This window comes from Oncorhynchus gorbuscha, linkage group LG16 (assembly GCF_021184085.1).
Source record: "Oncorhynchus gorbuscha isolate QuinsamMale2020 ecotype Even-year linkage group LG16, OgorEven_v1.0, whole genome shotgun sequence".
NCBI lineage: Eukaryota > Metazoa > Chordata > Actinopteri > Salmoniformes > Salmonidae > Oncorhynchus > Oncorhynchus gorbuscha.
In genome coordinates this window covers 59,090,293-59,108,574 of record NC_060188.1, presented here as the reverse complement: position 1 = coordinate 59,108,574, position 18,282 = coordinate 59,090,293, and the positions used below count along the sequence as shown (strand labels likewise).

Here is an 18,282-nt window from a genome sequence, read left to right as displayed (position 1 = left end):
TATATGAGACAGACATCTATGCTCAAGTGATGTTAACCACTGTGTGTGAAGTGAACAGTGATTAAGTGAGTGTGTTTTGTGTGTGTGTGTGCGTGCATGTGACCTCTCTGTCAGGCTTGTGAGGTTTCATCAGTTCCACGGCCTGGCCTTTCTTGACCAGCATGACCTGAGAGTCCCCTAGCCAGGCCACATACAGGGTCCGTCCCCTTAGAAAGGTCACCACCCCCGTGGTGCCGCAGCGCAGGTTCTGTAACACACAGACACGCACAGACAGACACACACACATATACATACATACGGGTGGAAGCACACACACACATTTAGACATAAACATATATGAATGTCCGATAACGTGTCTACTGGGTCTTTCCATTTGATTTCAATCTGTTTTTGACCACACCCCATTTGATTTGAATGAAAATGTCCATACTATACCAATTTCAGCCCTTACCTCCATCTTAGCTTTACGGATGAAGCGTTCATCGGTGACTCTGAAGGCGCGACACAGGGCCTCCCCCGGATCTTGGCTGAAGCACTCCTGGTGCACCATATTGACGTGAAGGTGGTTGGCGGCGTAGATGGCGGCGTCCACGCCCCCATGGCCATCGAACACGGCGAAGAAGGCCTGCTCCTCCTGGTCCTGAAAACACACACACAGGTCAAAGGTCAAAACAGTATGACAAGAGGATGAGCCTGCAATGTCTTAGAGCTTCAATACTTTCAGGAAGCACTCTTATTTCTGCACTTCATTGGAGTCATCACCTGTTCTAACATGATATTAATTAATGTATAGACTCTCATCAAGAGTATGAAGCAATGCAAAGCATTCATCTGTCTCAATCATTTTTACAACAAGCTTCCATAAAGAAATTGAACTCATCATAGTAATGTTTTCTAAATTACAGTTGCTTCTACAGCATAGTTCGTTGCTTGTCACTCTCGTGACGTTGTGTGTTTTCCATGATGTCTCACTGGCCAGTTGGCTCAGAGTGGACGTAAGGGGAGGGGCCATAATCGTTGGGTATGACTGGAAAACTAATAAGGATAGGACTTCAATGACTGATTGACTCAGTGTGGCTCAGATAACATGCTATTATCTGGCTGGTGTGTCTGTCAAATCAAATCACATTTGATTGGTCGCGTATACATATTTTGCAGTTATCACAGGTGCAGCGAAATGTTTCTAGCTCCAGTTCTATCTGTCTGTTTGCCTCTCTCTCTGTGTATGTGTGTGTGTGTTTATGTGTGTTTATGTGTGTGTGTGTGAGGGTGTGTTGTTCAGCTTCATTGAAATCATTTCCTTCATGCCCGAGGGAGCACGTTAGAGTGCTGTAGCCAATAATGCTATTAGAAGCATTTCATTCACCAGCGGCTACCTACTGTGCTATCATTTACTGTTCTTATTGGGGTTGTAATGGGAATAACTCGTATAGGGGAGTTTTATTGATCTCTCCCCAAACTGAAGTGAGTCGATAGCTTCCCAGCTGGGTTAGCCTACTCAGTGAGGGGGGTCTCTTCATTAGCTTATATACACAGAATAATCAAATGCTCTTTTTAGCCAGTCGACAGCGATTTTGAAGAGTGCCTCTACAGGGTTGGGGTCAATTCCATTTCAATTCAGGCAATTCAGGATGTAAACTGAAACTCCTCAATTTAGAATTGGAATTTCAGTTTACTTCCTGAATTGATGGTGATACTGTGTTTTACTGTTCTTGCATCAAGTGTTAGGCCAAATGTTGCTAAGAAACATTCAAACAATGACAGACATCCTGGAGTCTTTGATAGGAGGATATATTTTGAGTGTGGTCAAGAACAAGGTATTGATTTTGTGGTCATCAGGATGCCATCCGCCATGTGTCTTGGGGTTTCTAGAGAGCCCTTTTAGAGTAAGCACTTTAAAGGCCACTATAGGGTTGAGCAGTATCCATATTTCATACCGTTTCTGTACCACACTGGGATATATGGTATTACCGAATGTAAAACACCAGGGGGGCGACCGAATGTAAAACACCAGGGGGGCGACCGAATGTAAAACACCAGGGGGGCGCCGAATGTAAAACACCACAGGGGCGACCGAATGTAAAACACCAGGGGGGCGCCGAATGTAAAACACCAGGGGGGCGACCGAATGTAAAACACCAGGGGGGCGCCGAATGTAAAATACCACAGGGGCGACCGAATGTAAAACACCAGGGGGGCGCCGAATGTAAAACACCAGGGGGGCGCCGAATGTAAAACACCAGGGGGGCGACCGAATGTAAAACACCAGGGGGCCCGAATGTAAAACACCAGGGGGCGACCGAATGTAAAACACCAGGGGGCGACCGAATGTAAAACACCAGGGGGCGCCGAATGTAAAACACCAGGGGGCGCCGAATGTAAAACACCAGGGGGGCGACCGAATGTAAAACACCAGGGGGGCGCCGAATGTAAAACACCAGGGGGGCGCCGAATGTAAAACACCAGGGGGGCGCCGAATGTAAAACACCACAGGGGCGACCGAATGTAAAACACCAGGGGGGCGCCGAATGTAAAATACCACAGGGGCGACCGAATGTAAAACACCAGGGGGGCGCCGAATGTAAAACACCAGGGGGGCGCCGAATGTAAAACACCAGGGGCGCTATTTCTTTAAAAAAAGTGATATTATAAGCAGTGGCGTAGCACGCACTCCCCGCAGCCCACATTTCTTCTATCTATATATCTTTTTTGTAATGATATTGAAAATCATAGCGTCGTTATGTCTAAATACCCCGGTATAAGGTATATCACCCAAGCCTAGCCCACTAGGGAGAAGCCATAGGGCAGGGCTACAGTAGTGTTCGAGCCCTCTTTTCCCACCCTTTCCTCCTATGCTTTACCAGAAACGGCAATCAATTGTAATTGAATGTAAAGAGTCCATATCCCTTTAATGGTTACGGTAAGAACTGGAGGGTAATCTGATCCTAGATCTGTGGTTGAAGGCTGCTCTCTTCATCAACCTAGCGACATGCTGGAGTCACCCGTACCTTTATGTTGAACTGATCCTAGACCTGTGGTTAAGGATTACTCTGTTCATGCTTACCTGTATGTTGAACTGATCCTAGACCTGTGGTTAAGGATTACTCTGTTCATGCTTACCTGTATGTTGAAGAGGGTGTTGAAGTCGGGAATGACGATGTGTTTGTCCTCCATCTTGCGGCGCATGTTTTTGATGGCGTGGATGGAGGTCTCGTAGTAGGGCTGAGGGCGGCGGCGGTAAGGGAAGTCTTTCAGCCACAGGCAGCATGTTTCACACAACTTATTGAAGATGAGCCGGGCAAAGGCCACCGACTCAATCTCTAAAAGAGAACACACACAAACCGCACATGCACGCACATAAATGGCATGTGATTAGATCTCAGGCTAGCACACATATATATTATACACGCATGTATCCATGCATAAGTGCACATGTGAAAATATTGCACATCATTTACAGCCTCCAGATGTATATTCACGTTTGTTCACATTAAAATACACACATGTAGACTCACATGACACCATACACACGTAATCACACATACGCAGGCACACACACACACATTTGTTTGCAATCAGTCCCAATTAACCTGGTAGTCTGGAACACCTGTATTCCATACTAGAGCTCTGTCACACTTGAACCCAAAGGCACTCAGGTAAGTCAACAACAGGGTTTATTGGATTACTGTCAACGTTTCTGATGATACATTTTTGGTTGCAATAAATATGCTTGCATTGATATTGACATTTTGCATTGATATTGACATTTTGCATTGATATTGACATTTTGCATTGATATTGACATTTTGCATTGATATTGACATTTTGCATTGATATTGACATTTTGCATTGATATTGACATTTTGCATTGATATTGCATATTGCATATTTATTGACATTGAATTGTTTAAATGCAACTGTATAATCTCTCCTGTCATAAGTGACATAAACATGTTTTGGTTGGTTATCATAGTCTGTGTACCTACAGTACTCCCATTAGAACAGAACGCATCAATCATTTGAGCTTCAATTTGGATGTTTGTTATTTCTGTATGTTTCAAAAATGTGTTCATAGGTGAATAGAAATGGCTTTGGGGTTTTAAACAGCATCGGTGTGAGCTCACTGACGGAATTTCGAGGAAGTTAACTAATTTAGGGCTCGATTCAATCCGTATCGAAAGTTAAAGGTCATTTCCAAATGAGCCGACATAGGCAGCGTTTACCGTGAATGGAGTGTCCGTTAATGTGGGAACATTTCCTTTAAACTTATATTGTGCTGTAGCGCAGCTCTTCGGGACTACGGATTGAATCAAGCCCTTAGCCTTTTTCTTCTCTGTCACAGCGGGTCGAGCAACAGAGAGGGACTCAGGAGACAATGTTAAAGTGTTTGTTTTTATTTTGATGAACCTGAAATATAGTTAAATCTCTCTAAGTACTCTGTTTCCTAGTTACCTTGGTTGTTGTTAGGGGGGATTAACTGGGTGACTGACATGCGTAAGAAAACTTGTGGGCTTACTGTTTGTTGCAAAGGGCTCACCAATTGTTCATTCGTAATATACAGAATAGTAGCGGTTGTAACTCGTCTTAAGAAGCTCTGATGCTTATGATAGAGTCCTATGTTTTACGATAGAGTCCTATGTTTTACGATAGAGTCCTATGTTTTATGATAGAGTCCTATGTTTTACTATAGAGTCCTATGTTTTACTATAGAGTCCTATGTTTTACGATAGAGTCCTATGTTTTACGATAGAGTCCTATGTTTTACGATAGAGTCCTATGTTTTACGATAGAGTCCTATGTTTTACGATAGAGTCCTATGTTTTACGATAGAGTCCTATGTTTTACGATAGAGTCCTATGTTTTACTATAGAGTCCTATGTTTTACGATAGATCTCGCAGTATCTTTTAAAGACTCCATAGCTTCTGTAATGAATATCTGGACGAGGTCATTTTGAATGAATTCTCTGCTCCACCTAGTGGAACTAAGGACTTGGTCTTTCCACTCTCCAATCCTCCTCACTCTCCTTTCTTCCCCTTCTCTCTATTCCTCTCCATTCCTCTCCTCCTCCTCCTCTCCCTAACTCCCCAGGCTCTGTAGTTAAATTTAACCTCCCATTCCATCTCAGAGCCCTGTCAGTGAGCAGTGGGAGCTCTGTGTGTGTGGGTGTGTGGGTGTGTTCGTGTGTCTCCTCTGCCCTGGGCCTAGATGGCCAGGCTGTCTGCTATCCTCTGTTCTTACCCACTCTTACCGCCCACCTGACATTCACCAACCCACCCTCCGTCCCAAGACAGCAACCCCGTCACGCAAATCACCATAGCCAAAATGATCTTTCCCCTGCGTTCTCTTTTTGCCTCACTCTCTCCTCCTCCCCCTCTCTCTCTCTGATAAGAACACAGAGATCTTAGAGGACTGTCGCAGGGATATTCATTGCTGTTCCCTTCTATTCTAAGAGACCTCTGCTCTCGCCCGCTCCACAGAGTGCTTTGTTTTGTAACTAACAAAGTAAAGGGAATTCTAAGTGACAGCGGTTGACATCAAGCTGTGGTATAAAACAAGTGAGCCAGGAAGCGTAACTGTTTTAATGCTAATTATTCGCTAAGAGATTGTAGCAGCTGTGCCACAAATACAATGTGTTTGTGTTAACGTTGGTGATTTTCTCATTTGTCCACGGTGTTGAATAAAACAACACCTGAAATTATTAAGGCTTTAAGTCAATATATTGAATAAGAAATACCTCTGTCCTTTCAGTAGCCTAGCTAGGTCAGTACATGACCTGATTTTGCATGTAATGCGCAGGCTGACAGGGGACTCACGGGGGAAAGGGTCTACTCCATCCTCGACGGTCTTCTGGATGTGGTAGATGGAGAGGTCACTCTGCAGAACACAGTCTGCCGTAGCCCGCGCCAGGGCAGCCGCCAGGGAGAAGGGGCAGTTACTGTAGTAGAGAGAGAGAAAAAATAAAATGAGAGGGGTTAAAACATCCATTCAACACCAGGGAGGAAGTAAGATAAAAGCCTAGGAGGAATAGATGGAAGGAGGTATAGGACGATTATACTGTAGCAACCAGATCTAACAATCATATAGCGTAGAGATTGAGAGAGAATGATGGAGAGAGAGTGTGTGCTAGGTTGTAGCTGTAACATCCCCATCAACCTTACTTGAGTTATCATACTCCAAAGAGACCAGCCTATAGATTTACAGTCCTCAATGACCAGCTCTCACTTCAACCATTAGGCCTACCATCAATTCATTCCACTGAAGTAATTCCCTCAATCGAGCAGCTTTAACCAATCCCAGAGTAGAAGTCTGTCTGTCTGTCCTTTGGCATGAGACAGGCCTGTTAATTTTCTACGTTCCAATCGCTTCTGGGTTGTAATTTTTTACCCCCTTTTTCTCCCCAATTTCGTGATTACGATCTTGTCTCATTGCTGCAACTCCCCAACGGGATGAGTGACACGACCAACCTTTGGCATCCAATGGAGGAGTTTCCTTACACTGGCGGGGGATCCTGAGCATTGTTCTGCCACCACTCTATTTAGGATCTTTTAGTTGCGTATTCACCTATGATGCCCTGCCCACTTGACCTACTTCCTGATCGAACACAGTTGTTTCCCTCCTTACATTTTAGATTCTCGGCACCGGATAGCTAACTATCTAGCATCGAGTTAGAGATGGCGCCGCTAGATCAATTGGCATGCAAGTTCTGAGGAACGCTGCCGGAAGTAGGAAAACATTCACAGTAAATGGACACGCCCTTGTTCCCTGGCACCGTAATGTGAATAATAATGGCAATTGTATTGGAGTCTTTTTGCAGGCACTAACTCTACCATGGTACTATGGTGTTGAACGCTGAGCTATAGTCAAAGACCAGCATTCTAACGTAGGTGTTCCTCTTGTCCAGGTTGGAGAGGGCAGTGTGGAGTGCAATAGAGATTGCGTCATCTGTGGATCTGTTGGAGGCGGTATGCGAATTAGAGTGGGTCCAGAGTGTGTGGGATGATGGTGTTGATGTGAGCCATGACCAGCCTTTTAAAGCATTTCATGGCTACAGATGTGAGTGCTACGAGGCGATAGTCATTTGGACAGGTTACCTTGGCGTTCTTGAGCACACCAGGGCACACAGACTATGGTGGTCTGCTTGAAACATGTAGGTCAGGGAGAAGTTGAAAATGTCAGTGAAGAAACTTGCCAGCTGGCCAGCACATGCTTTGACTATGCGTCCTGGTAATTTGTCTCCTTGTGAATGTTAACTTGTTTAAAGGTCTTACTCACATTGGCTACGGAGAGCAAGATCACATAGTCATCCGGAACTCCTGGTGCTCTCATACATGGTTCAGTGTTGCTTGCCTCGAAGCGAGCGTATAAGGAATTTAGCCCAACTGGAAATCTCACGTCACTGGGCAGCTCGTGGCTGGGTTTCTCTTTATAATCTGTGATAGTTTGCGAGCCCTGCCACATCCGACAAGCTTCAGAGCCGGCGTAGTAGGATTCGATTTTAGTTCTGTATTGATGTTTTGACTGTTTGATGGCTCGTCAGAGGTCGTAGCAGGATTTCTTCTAAGCGTCCGGATTAGTGTCCCGCTCCCGCGGCCTCTATCTTTTAGCTCAGTGTGAATTATTTTGCATGTAATCCATCGCTTCTTGTTGGGTTATGTACGTGCCGTCACTGCAGGGACATCGTTGTTGATGCATTTATTAATGAAGTGGTTGACTGATGCGGTAAACTCCTCAATGTTATCAGATTAATACCGGAACATATTCCAGTCTGTGCTAGCAGAACAGTCCAGAACAGTCCGCTGGTACTTCCTGTTTGAGTTTTTGCTTGTAAGTAGGAATCAGGAGAATAGAGTTATGGCCAGATTTGCCAAATGGAGGGCGAGGGAGAGCTTTGAATGCATTTTTGTGTGTGTAAAAGTTCCGCCTCTGTATGTGCATTTTCTTGATTGCTTATGGCCCTATGCAGCTCGTTGAGTGCGGTTTTAGTGCCAGCATCGGTTTGTAGTGATATATAGACAGCTACGAGAAATATAGATGAAAACTCTCTTTTGGTAAATAGTGGGGTCTGTAGTTTATCATGAGGTATTCTAACTCAGGTGAGCAAAACCTTGAGACGTCCTTAACATTAGAGATGTCAGTAACAAAGAGACACACACCTACCCCCTTAACCTTACCCGAGGCTGCTGTTTGGTCCTGACAATGCATAGAAAAACCAGTGATGTAAAGTATCCATTTCATTGTTCAACCACGACTCAGAGAAACATATAGTCTCAAACAGAGCTCATCCAGTTTGTTCTCGAGTGATTGTACATTCAGGTAACCGGCTTGTTTGTCTCACTTGCGCCGTCTTTTCCTCTTTATAGTCCTGGGGATTAGGGCCTGGTTCGAAATGAGCAGTACATCCACAGCTGCTGACTCGTTGATGTAGAAATCTTCATCCAAATCGAGGTTAGTGATCGCTGTTCTGATGTCCAGAGGCTGTTTTCGGTCATAGAAATTGATAGTGGAAATATTATGTACAAAAATGTTAAGATCAGCGTAAAAAGAAAACACACAAAATAGCAGAATTGGTCAGGAGCCCGTAAGACAGCAGCCAACATATTAACTGTCTGACATTATTATACAGAACAAGATGTATTAGATCTCCTTAGCCTGTGTTAACCTCAGAATGTATTTTCGGCATTTATCCCAAAACCTTATTCTTTCCCAATAGGAATGGCTGAACAAACTAGAGGTAAACTCATTTCCATTTTTTAGGATTACAAGCTGGCGAGCTCTATAGGCACTCTACCGAGCGCTGGGCGCTGTCATATTACGAAATCTAGTGCTCGCACATGAGCCTGGCCGAGCTTTTGTGTTGTTGTTCAAATTCTATCAACTGTAGCTGCCATGGGAGATACAGATCCGTACAGTAGCCCTTTCATGGCAAACTAGACTGAGAGATATGTCCTCTTTATGTTGTTCCAATAGAAAAGAAAAACGACAAGTCAGATGAGAAGAGACAAATCCTCTCCCTCTCCAGAGATGTGCCAGTATAGATCTGTTTGTCTAAACTCAATCCATGTCCCTGTTGGAGGGGAAATTCATTGAGTGATTCTGCATCTGTCAGTAGCTACTATTGAGCTATCAGACCTCCCCGCGGAACTGTGGTTATGGTGACCAGTTCATTTTTAAATTGTCCTTCAAAACCATGCAATGGCCGCAATTAGAGGAAAGTCAGGAGTGAACCATTCAAATGTCTACATCTGGGTACTCTCTAGGTTATGTACTGTACATCAATGTGCTCCCTTCAAATAGGCCTTGGCCTAGATTCAGTATTTAGCAGGATTTACATTTAAAGGTCATTTTCAGATTGTGACAACATATGCATCATTTACCGTGAATGTGGTCTCCGCAAACATTGTCTTTAAAACGTGCATAGCATTTAACATTGCCTTTAAAACGCGATAGGAATTAATCTGGCCCCTAGCCATGATTCCTACTTACCCTAAGCTGAAACATTCCAGTGCACTGATGCCAATACATTGCCTTTAAAACATGCATAGAGGTTAACATTTCCTTTAAAACGGGATCGGATTGAATCTGACCCCTAGCCCTGATTCCTACTCATCCTAAGCTTAAACATTCCAGTGCACTGATGCCAATACTTGCCCCGCCTGCAAATAGAACTACTCAGCGCTGACGAGGTGTAGCGGAACTATGTGTTCAGGTGCACCCTGGGAGCCTCAGGCAGCTTGGAGGGGGAAGAGAGGGTTTGGGTCACATGATCTTGGTCCAGGTGCTGCCTTCATCTGGGCAGGTTATACGCCATTGTGGCACTGAGCTCCTGTACCCATGGTAACCTGAGACACCCAGTGTGTTGACAGCCAATGATGGGGTCCCCATTACATCTGCACTGCCTGGCAGTGACAGCAGGTGCAGGAGTTTCATTGGGCAGGCGGCATGCCCACAGTCTACCTCAGAAGGCTACAGGTATTGTGTGTGTGTGTTTGTGCGTGTGTGCGTATGCAGCAGGGGGTGACCTTACACAGCCACTATAGCCCCAGAGACAACACAGGGGGTGAGGATGAAGGGATAGAGGAGGAGAGAAAGGAGGGAGGGATAAGCCCTTCCCTTGTCTAAGGAAGTAGAGAAGCAAGCAGCTCAACAGGCAGCGAGCGAGGGGAAAGTGGAACATTCTCAAACAAGGACAGTCCACAATGACAGGCTGCTGCTCTACATTAAGGTGATCCGGGTCACCTCTATAGTGGGTATCATAAGTATTCACCCCTCTTGGATTTTTCACATTTTGTTGTGTTGCAAAGTGGGATGGAAATGTATTTAATTGTGAATTTTTTCTGTCACTGATCTACAAAAAAAATACTCCATAATGTCAAAGTGAATGTACGAATTAATAAAAGATAAATAACTAAAATGTCTTGGTTATTAAAGTATTCACCTCCTTTGTTATGGCAACCTCAATAAGTTGAGGTGTAAAAATGTGCTTAACAAATCACATAATAAGTTGCATGAACTTACTCTGTGTGCAATGATAGCGGTAAACATGATTTTTGAATGACTACCCCATCTCTGCACACCATACAGTATATACAGTTACCTGTAAGATCCCTCAGTCGAATAGTGAATTTCAAGCACAGATTTTACAACAAAGAGCAGGGAGGTTTACAATGCCTTGCAAAGAAGGGCGCCGATTGGTGCTTAATTTCAATTGTTCAATTTTTTAAAGCAGACACTGAATATACCTTTAAGCTCGTTGACACTATTAATTAAGCTTTGGATGGTGAGTCACTACAGAGATACAGGCGTCCTTCCTAACTGAGTTGCCCGAGAAGAAGGAAACCGCTCAAGGATTTCACCATGAGGCCAATGGTGATTTTAAAACAGTTAATGAGTTTAATGGCTGTGATAGGAGAAAACTGAGGTTGGCTCAACAACATTGTAGTTACTACACAAAACTATCCTAAATGATAGCATGAAAAGAAGGAAGCCTGTACAGAATAAACATATTCCAAAATATCCACCCTGCACCTACAAGTAATACTGAAAAAATGTCCTGAATACAAAGCATTATGTTTGGGGCAAATCCAACCAACACATCCCCAAGTACCACTTTCCATATTTTCAAGCATGGTGATGGCTGCCTCATGTTATAGGTATGCTTGCCATCAGCAAGGAGTCGGACTGCAGAGTTTTTTGGGATAAAAATAAACAGAATAAAGTTAAACACATGCGAATTGTAGTGGAAACCCTGATTTAGTCTGCTTTTCACCAGACACTGAGAGACAAATTCACCTTTCAACAGGACAATAACCTAAAAACCCAAGGGCAAATCTACACTGCTTTACCAAGAAAACAGTGAATGTTCTTGACTGGCCTAGTTACAGTTTTGATTAAATCCACTTGAAAATCTATGGCAAGACTTGGAAATGGCTGTCTAGCAATGATCAACAACCAACTTGATAGCGCTTGAACATTTTTTAAAGAATAATGGGTAAATATTGCACAATCCAGGTGTGCAAAGCTCTTAGTCTTACCCCAAAAGACTCACAGCTCCAATCGCTGCCAAAGGTGTTTCTAACATGTATTGATTGACTCAGGGGAGTGAATTCTTATTTAATTAAGGTATATTTGTTTTTCATAAATTTTTATTTAATTAAAATAAAATGCTAGAATTGTTCATACACTTTGAAATTACAGTGTATTTTGTGTAGATTGTTGACGAAAGGAAATGAAATACAATTCAATCCATTTTAATCCCACTTTGTAACACAATACAATTTGAAGATATCTACGTGGGTGAATACTCATGATAGGCACCTAGGTATATTGAGGTAACCAAGGTAACTCGGCCTAGTTACTCTATAAGAAGAACACTCAAATTAACATGAGAAGATAAATTATCTCAGATAACAGGCTAAATTGCCAACCACGGTCACCATTCCATCTTATTGCGGGTAACCAGCGATAACCAGTCTAGTTACAATACCTGTTTAATGTATTTGGTCAATTGTAACAATCATCATCAGGGAAGTTGATGATACAAGTAATCTTATCTTTCAGCAGAGAATAGAAAGTTAAACATTTTGCAGCATTCCTCTGAAATGTAGGTAATTTTGAAAGTGCAGCTACATTAAATACATTTGATAGCAAGGTCACAGGTTATTTTGAAAGTGCAGCTACATTAAATACATTTGATATCAAGGTCACAGGTTATTTTGAAAGTGCAGCTACATTAAATACATTTGATATCAAGGTCACAGGTTATTTTGAAAGTGCAGCTACATTAAATACCTTTGATAGCAAGGTCACAGGTTATTTTGAAAGTGCAGCTACATTAAATACATTTGATATCAAGGTCACAGGTTATTTTGAACTGCATACGAATCTAAGTTAGATAGAGACGTTCAAAATGAGTTAAAGTTGATCTCAAGCCTAAAATGTGATTATTTGTACTCCAGATACTACAGCCAATTAAATTAAGTCAGGCACAGATTGTTTGACAGAATCCTGGTTGTATTGTAAATAAAGATTTGTCCTCGTTGCAGATGTCTTGTGTAATAGACTCTCATGGTCTGAGCGAAGTAGCCTAGTTTGGTGGAAAGCAGATGGCACAGCCTATTAAGAAGAGTTTACTCAGTACAACGCTACTATCAGTGCTTACGTAACTCCTGTGTTACTAGAGAGCAGTAAGCAGGATATTCTCTGAGGTTTAAAGTTGGTGGTGTGTACGTGTAGAGAGCTGGACAAGAGAACTTCTCTGACAGACACACTCCTGTAAGTCGCTCTGGATAAAAGCATCTGCTAGATGACTCAAATGTAAATGTAGCATTTTATTCAGCAACTATCTAACTCCTAAACAACCCACTTTCCAGTTGGACCCACTTGCTTATAAAAAATACTATTCTACTTGAATGTATCCAATTTGTAAGTCGCTCTGGATAAGAGCGTCTGCTAAATGACTTAAATGTAAAATGTAAATGTTATGCCCCTATTAACCGACTCCATTTCAACAGTTCATAGGTTGTTAATGAGGGTACACTATACACAATAAGTAACAGTGCCCACTGCAGTTCTCTTCAAGCTCAATTTCTAATCTGACTAAAATGCAATGTACCTGGACCATTGGGTCTCTACTAATTGATAACTTCTTTATTGAATCAGTAGAGAGGAGGGGATGTGGAGAGGACAGGGAGTGAGTGTGTAAATGCCCTGAGGGTGTGTGCGTGGGTGGGTATGAGGGTAGTGTATGTGCATGTGTGTGTAGGAAGATAATATGGGGTTGGGGGGTGGGTCTGTGGTTAGTGGTGTGCGTGGGCATTCATGTGTGTGTGTGTTTTTATTCATGTGAAAAAAATATGTGACAAAGGTAAGGCATGGTCTCCTTATATGGGATTGAGAGAGGGAGAGAGAGAGAGAGAGAGAGAGAGAGAGAGAGAGAGAGAGAGAGAGAGAGAGAGAGAGAGAGAGAGAGAGAGAGAGAGAGAGAGAGAGAGAGAGAGAGAGAGAGAGAGAGAGAGAGAGAGAGAGAGAGAGAGAGAGAGAGAGAGAGAGAGAGAGAGAGAGAGAGAGAGAGAGAGAGAGATGCTAACAGTCTCATCGGTCTCCAGCTGCCATGCCAATGGCTGGGCTGCACTCTGCGCTGTTCCTCCTCCACATTTCCATTCATAGAAATTCTCTCTCTTCCGCTCTTTTTCTCTCTGTCCTCTTTTCACGCTCACTAGCTCACATACTCCGTCACTGCTTGCCCAAGATGGGTGGGTGCCGAGGTGTGGGGCCCTCATTGGCTGAGGGACTCCAGCACATCCGTCGGTAGCCAATAAGGTCCCTCATCTACTTGTGCGACACAGTGAAGTCAGATCAGTGTGAGGAATTGGGATTAGGAGGAGAGAAAAGCTTTTTTTCACACAGCTATCTTTGTGAATTCTATTTCACAAACCTAACAACGCACATTGCTTTTATAGTGACAACAACAGATACAACGCGTTCGAGCTTCACAGCTTGCAGTATTTTTAATCTATTGGCTGACTCCTTTACTGGGTTATTTCTATATATACAGTATATTCCATATACACTGAGTGTACAAAACATTTCCATTAAATAGACTGACAAGGTGAAAGCTATGATCCATTATTGATGTCACTTGTTAAATCTACTTCAATCAGTGTAGATGAAGGGGATGAGAAAGTTTTTTTTTTTAATGATTTTTAATCCTTGAGACAATTTAACCTTTATTTTACCAGGAAGTCAAACTTAGACCAAGGTCTCTTTTACAGATGAGCCCCGGATTACAGACATTACAGAAAATACATACACACATGTATTGTGTATTTTCTCTTCCCCTCCCCCTGCCAGCTAGCCTATAGCGAGCAGTTTTTCACCCTTTCGTTATCATCATGGGTGATGTTAGCGTTTGCATGGTGTATGCCTATATTGACATGCATAGTGTAGCAGTGAGGCTGGGAGAGACAGAGCATAGCGCTGAGGGCTTTACTGCAGCTTACTGCAGCTGCTGTCTGTGGAAGTGAGAGATCTGGGTCAGGAAGCCTCGCTTTGACGTCACACTGAGAGAGAGGAGGCTAAGCCCGGTTTCACTACTGCATAGAGGGAGGAAAAGACAGAACAAGAGAGACAGGAAGCGGGAGAGACAGTGGGAGAGAGATAAAGAGAGAGAGCATACCCTCGGATTGATAAACGAGTAGTTCTCTCTGCAGCGTATTTCTCAAACTAATGGAGAAGACTGCTGGCAGCTCCATTGTTTAGGGTTTTAGCCTCCCAGAGACATCTCTCATTGGAAAATGAACATCACATAACTAGGATCCCAGTGAACCCTGTAGCAGGTTACGTTGTCAAGGTTAATGCTATGAGGATCTCTTGAAGTCATAGGCATAGCTGCATGTCAGAGAGTTGCGTGTGTATTGAAGAGAGGGCAGCTGTGCGATTGAGTATGTGTCAGTTGCATTGGTGCTGATTTTGAGGCATCGTGTATCAGTTTAGAGTGATCCCAACAACAGCGTCACAGGCAACTGTGTGTGAGAGGGCAGTGCCTGAGCTCAGACCCATCCCTGCAACTGTGTGTGAGAGGGCAGTGCCTGAGCTCAGACCCATCCCTGCAACTGTGTGTGAGAAGGCAGTGCCTGAGCTCAGACCCATCCCTGCAACAGTGTGTGAGAATACAGTGCCTGAGCTCAGACCCATCCCTGCAACAGTGTGTGAGAATACAGTGCCTGAGCTCAGACCCATCCCTGCAACAGTGCGTCACAACCGTCTCTCAGGGGGCTCCTGTTCCTACATTAACTTTCAACTGTCCTTGACAGAGACTTGGCAAGATCTCTACACACCCACACACTGCAGCCTGAAAGTTTGTGGTTACATAGAGTGTTCCTTCTATGACATACCTGTATAGAGAGCTTCATCCAAACCTTGACTCATCTTATGACAATACAAATTCCCATACATACAGAACTTGTAGGGATAAATGTACTGGGCTGTCTTGACTTAGGGCTGTCCTCCTCCCCTCTTGCTTGCCAGAACTGTGAATGACACAGTCGTGTCCACTGGACGTCACTGGTGCGTGGCTGTGATGCTGTTCACAGTGCAGACCACAGCTAACGTCACAACGCCCACCTCTCCTTCACATACACACTCTCTCCATCACTCACTCTCTCTTTATCCCTATCTGGCGTCAGTGCGTTCTCTCTCTCTTTACCCCTCTCTGTCGTCAGTGCATTCTCTCTCTCTTTACCCCTCTCTGGCGTCAGCGCGTTTTCTCTCTCCTTATCCCTCTCTGGCGTCAGCGCGTTTTCTCTCTCCTTATCCCTCTCTTGCGTCAGTGCGTTCTCTCTCCTTATCCCTCTCTCGCATCAGTGCGTTCTCTCTCTCTTTCTTGCTAACCTGAGTTTTTCTCTTTGCTCTCTTTTATATATGAATTCACCTCCCGAGTCACAGGGGGTTTGGGGGGCTCTGTGTTCCCTTAGCTGAGCAGGTTAATATACAGCTGTGTGTGTGTGTGTGTGTGTGTGTGTGTGTGTGTGTGTGTGTGTGTGTGTGTGTGTGTGTGTGTGTGTGTGTGTGTGTGTGTGTGTGTGTGTGTGTGTGTGTGTGTGTGTGTGTGTGTGTGTGTGTGTGTGAGAGAGTGAGAAACAGCTATGACTCGGCTGGGGGCAAGGTGGGTGGGAATAGATTGATCAGACTTCTTGTATTTCTTGACGTATTGTATTGGGGCAACATAGGAGAAGTGGACAACAAGTAGTCAACTTTGGGCCGTAACATTTTCTGTCAACATCACGGGGAACCACTAAATGTAGACATGGTTAGATTTGGTTTGTTTTATGGACTGTATGTGTGTTGTGGTTTTATCAGACTAAAAATGCCATTGAGCTCTGAGCTCAGTGCCAAGTAATTAAGTAAAGTCATGAATCCATCCATGTGGAAGGAGCTGGTAAGCACATTGAGTAGACATTGTTATGGATGCCTCGTGTCAAGGAGGAGCCCCTAGGGTTTTTTGTTAAAGTTGGCGGAACGAAAGCACCTCCATCGTCGCATGACTGTGGCCTCAGCCTCAAAGAGGACATTCCTGTGGAGAATCAAACTGCTATGATCCACATTAACCGGACTGTGCTACAATTCCTCCTGGGCACTATTGGTATTCGATATCTATAGCTACGCAGTACGTCAGACTATTAATCAGTGACAGTAGCTTTGTTTGAACAGATCCGGTTGTGAAGTGAGCTTCTTATTGGCTACTTTTCAGTGTAGCACGAACCTGTGACATGGCTGGGGGACTCTAGCAAGGCTCTGGCAACTGACTATGTGTTGAAAGTAAATGAAAACTAGACTGAGCTGTGCTTTGACTCAGGCACAACCGAAATGGAAGTCATCGTGTTCCTGGCACTTGGAATAGACAGCTCTAATAGTCTGGCTGAGGATGGACTCTCAGTCTCTCAGTGATGTTGGTCCAAACATTTGGGGTGAATGATTTCAGCATCACTCCCTGCCACTCCCTAAATGTCTTTACTGTTGATGGTTTCATAGATTTACGTGAGCTCTTATTCAAAGCGATAGACATTGTAATAATTCACTGAATGTAAGGATTTAATTCCCATTAGTGGAGAATATTTCAAATGTAGCATTCATCAATAGGGGAGAGTGGAGCAAGTTGTTTCTAGGAAACCAGACACAAAATGTATCATTTGACCAAATATTTAGGAATATGTCATAATGTTATGGAGTCTGTGAAGGAAGAAACCACATGGAAAAAGTAGTTAGCAAGTTCGGTCCAAAAAACTGATTTTCATCATTGAAAGGAATGTATTGTGTTTCGTGATGTATCTAAACCAAATTATATAATTTTAAGATTGTGTCAGTTGTATCAGTTAATGACAAGTTGAGCAAATTGAAGTGTTTTCTTCCCAGGTGTAATGCAAGGCAACAACAGGGCCTGGCCTATATGAAAATTGTAAACAAGGTACAAAGTGTTTGTTAGGTGTTAAGCTTGTGTTAAAATATGCTTAAAATGTGATTATGTTGAATTGTGTTTGGGAAATAAAGATAGACATTGTTTTTAAAGGAAGTGGTAATATTTCATTCAGAACATAAATGTGTAGGCAGCTTAATTTACCCTGTCCTGCAGCCCATAAGCTATGTTGTCAAATGATTCGATGAATTCTGATTATTTCCATGGATACACAACATCCTGAAACATATGTACATATCTTTGTTAGAAAGAATACTCCTCTTTTCTTGACGGAGTGATAGAGAATGTAAAACATGGCTCAACTGAACCCTACAACATAGTCAAACCAAAGCCAGACCAAAGAGAAAGTGCTGATCACTTTGCAGGGGTTTGTTTGTGCATCTTGTATAACACAGTCTTTGGTAATAAAACAAGGACAAGTAAGCTCATTGCCTGGCATTGTGGCTTGGGAAAGAAATGTGAGCTGAATGTTGGTGATATGGGCTGGCTTAACTCAATTTGTTATCTTATATATCGTGTTTGGTCCTGTGACCACCCATGTGGATACACATATTAAGGGTTTTCAGCTGTGGCGGTAGTGACGGCATTATCTGCAAACGCTTCCGAATACAGGAGGTTCACTCTTATATCATATAGAAATGTACAGATGCCACAACTAGCAACTCTTGAGGGCAAATGGCTATTTTTACTCGTAATGGCAAGCCATTCTCTCTTTCTCTACAGCTGTCCTTTTATTCCCCTCTTTCTTTCTTATCAAAAGGTCAGAACACTGGAAACACGTCACTAGCCATAAGATCAGCATTGATATTCT

The 18,282-nt window shown here is 43.4% G+C and overlaps 1 protein-coding gene across 1 annotated transcript in view; it reads right to left on the bottom strand.

The window, feature by feature from the left end:
- Window positions 1-18,282, bottom strand: part of LOC124000397 (protein phosphatase 1E-like) — a 66,347-nt gene that overhangs the window by 7,214 nt on the left and 40,851 nt on the right. Inside the window, exons 2-5 of the mRNA XM_046306719.1 lie at window positions 5,815-5,936; window positions 3,121-3,320; window positions 452-640; window positions 104-247 (exon numbers count right to left, since the gene is read on the bottom strand). Coding sequence (XP_046162675.1) covers window positions 104-247; window positions 452-640; window positions 3,121-3,320; window positions 5,815-5,936 — 655 coding nt within the window. The remainder of the gene's footprint in view (window positions 1-103; window positions 248-451; window positions 641-3,120; window positions 3,321-5,814; window positions 5,937-18,282) is intronic.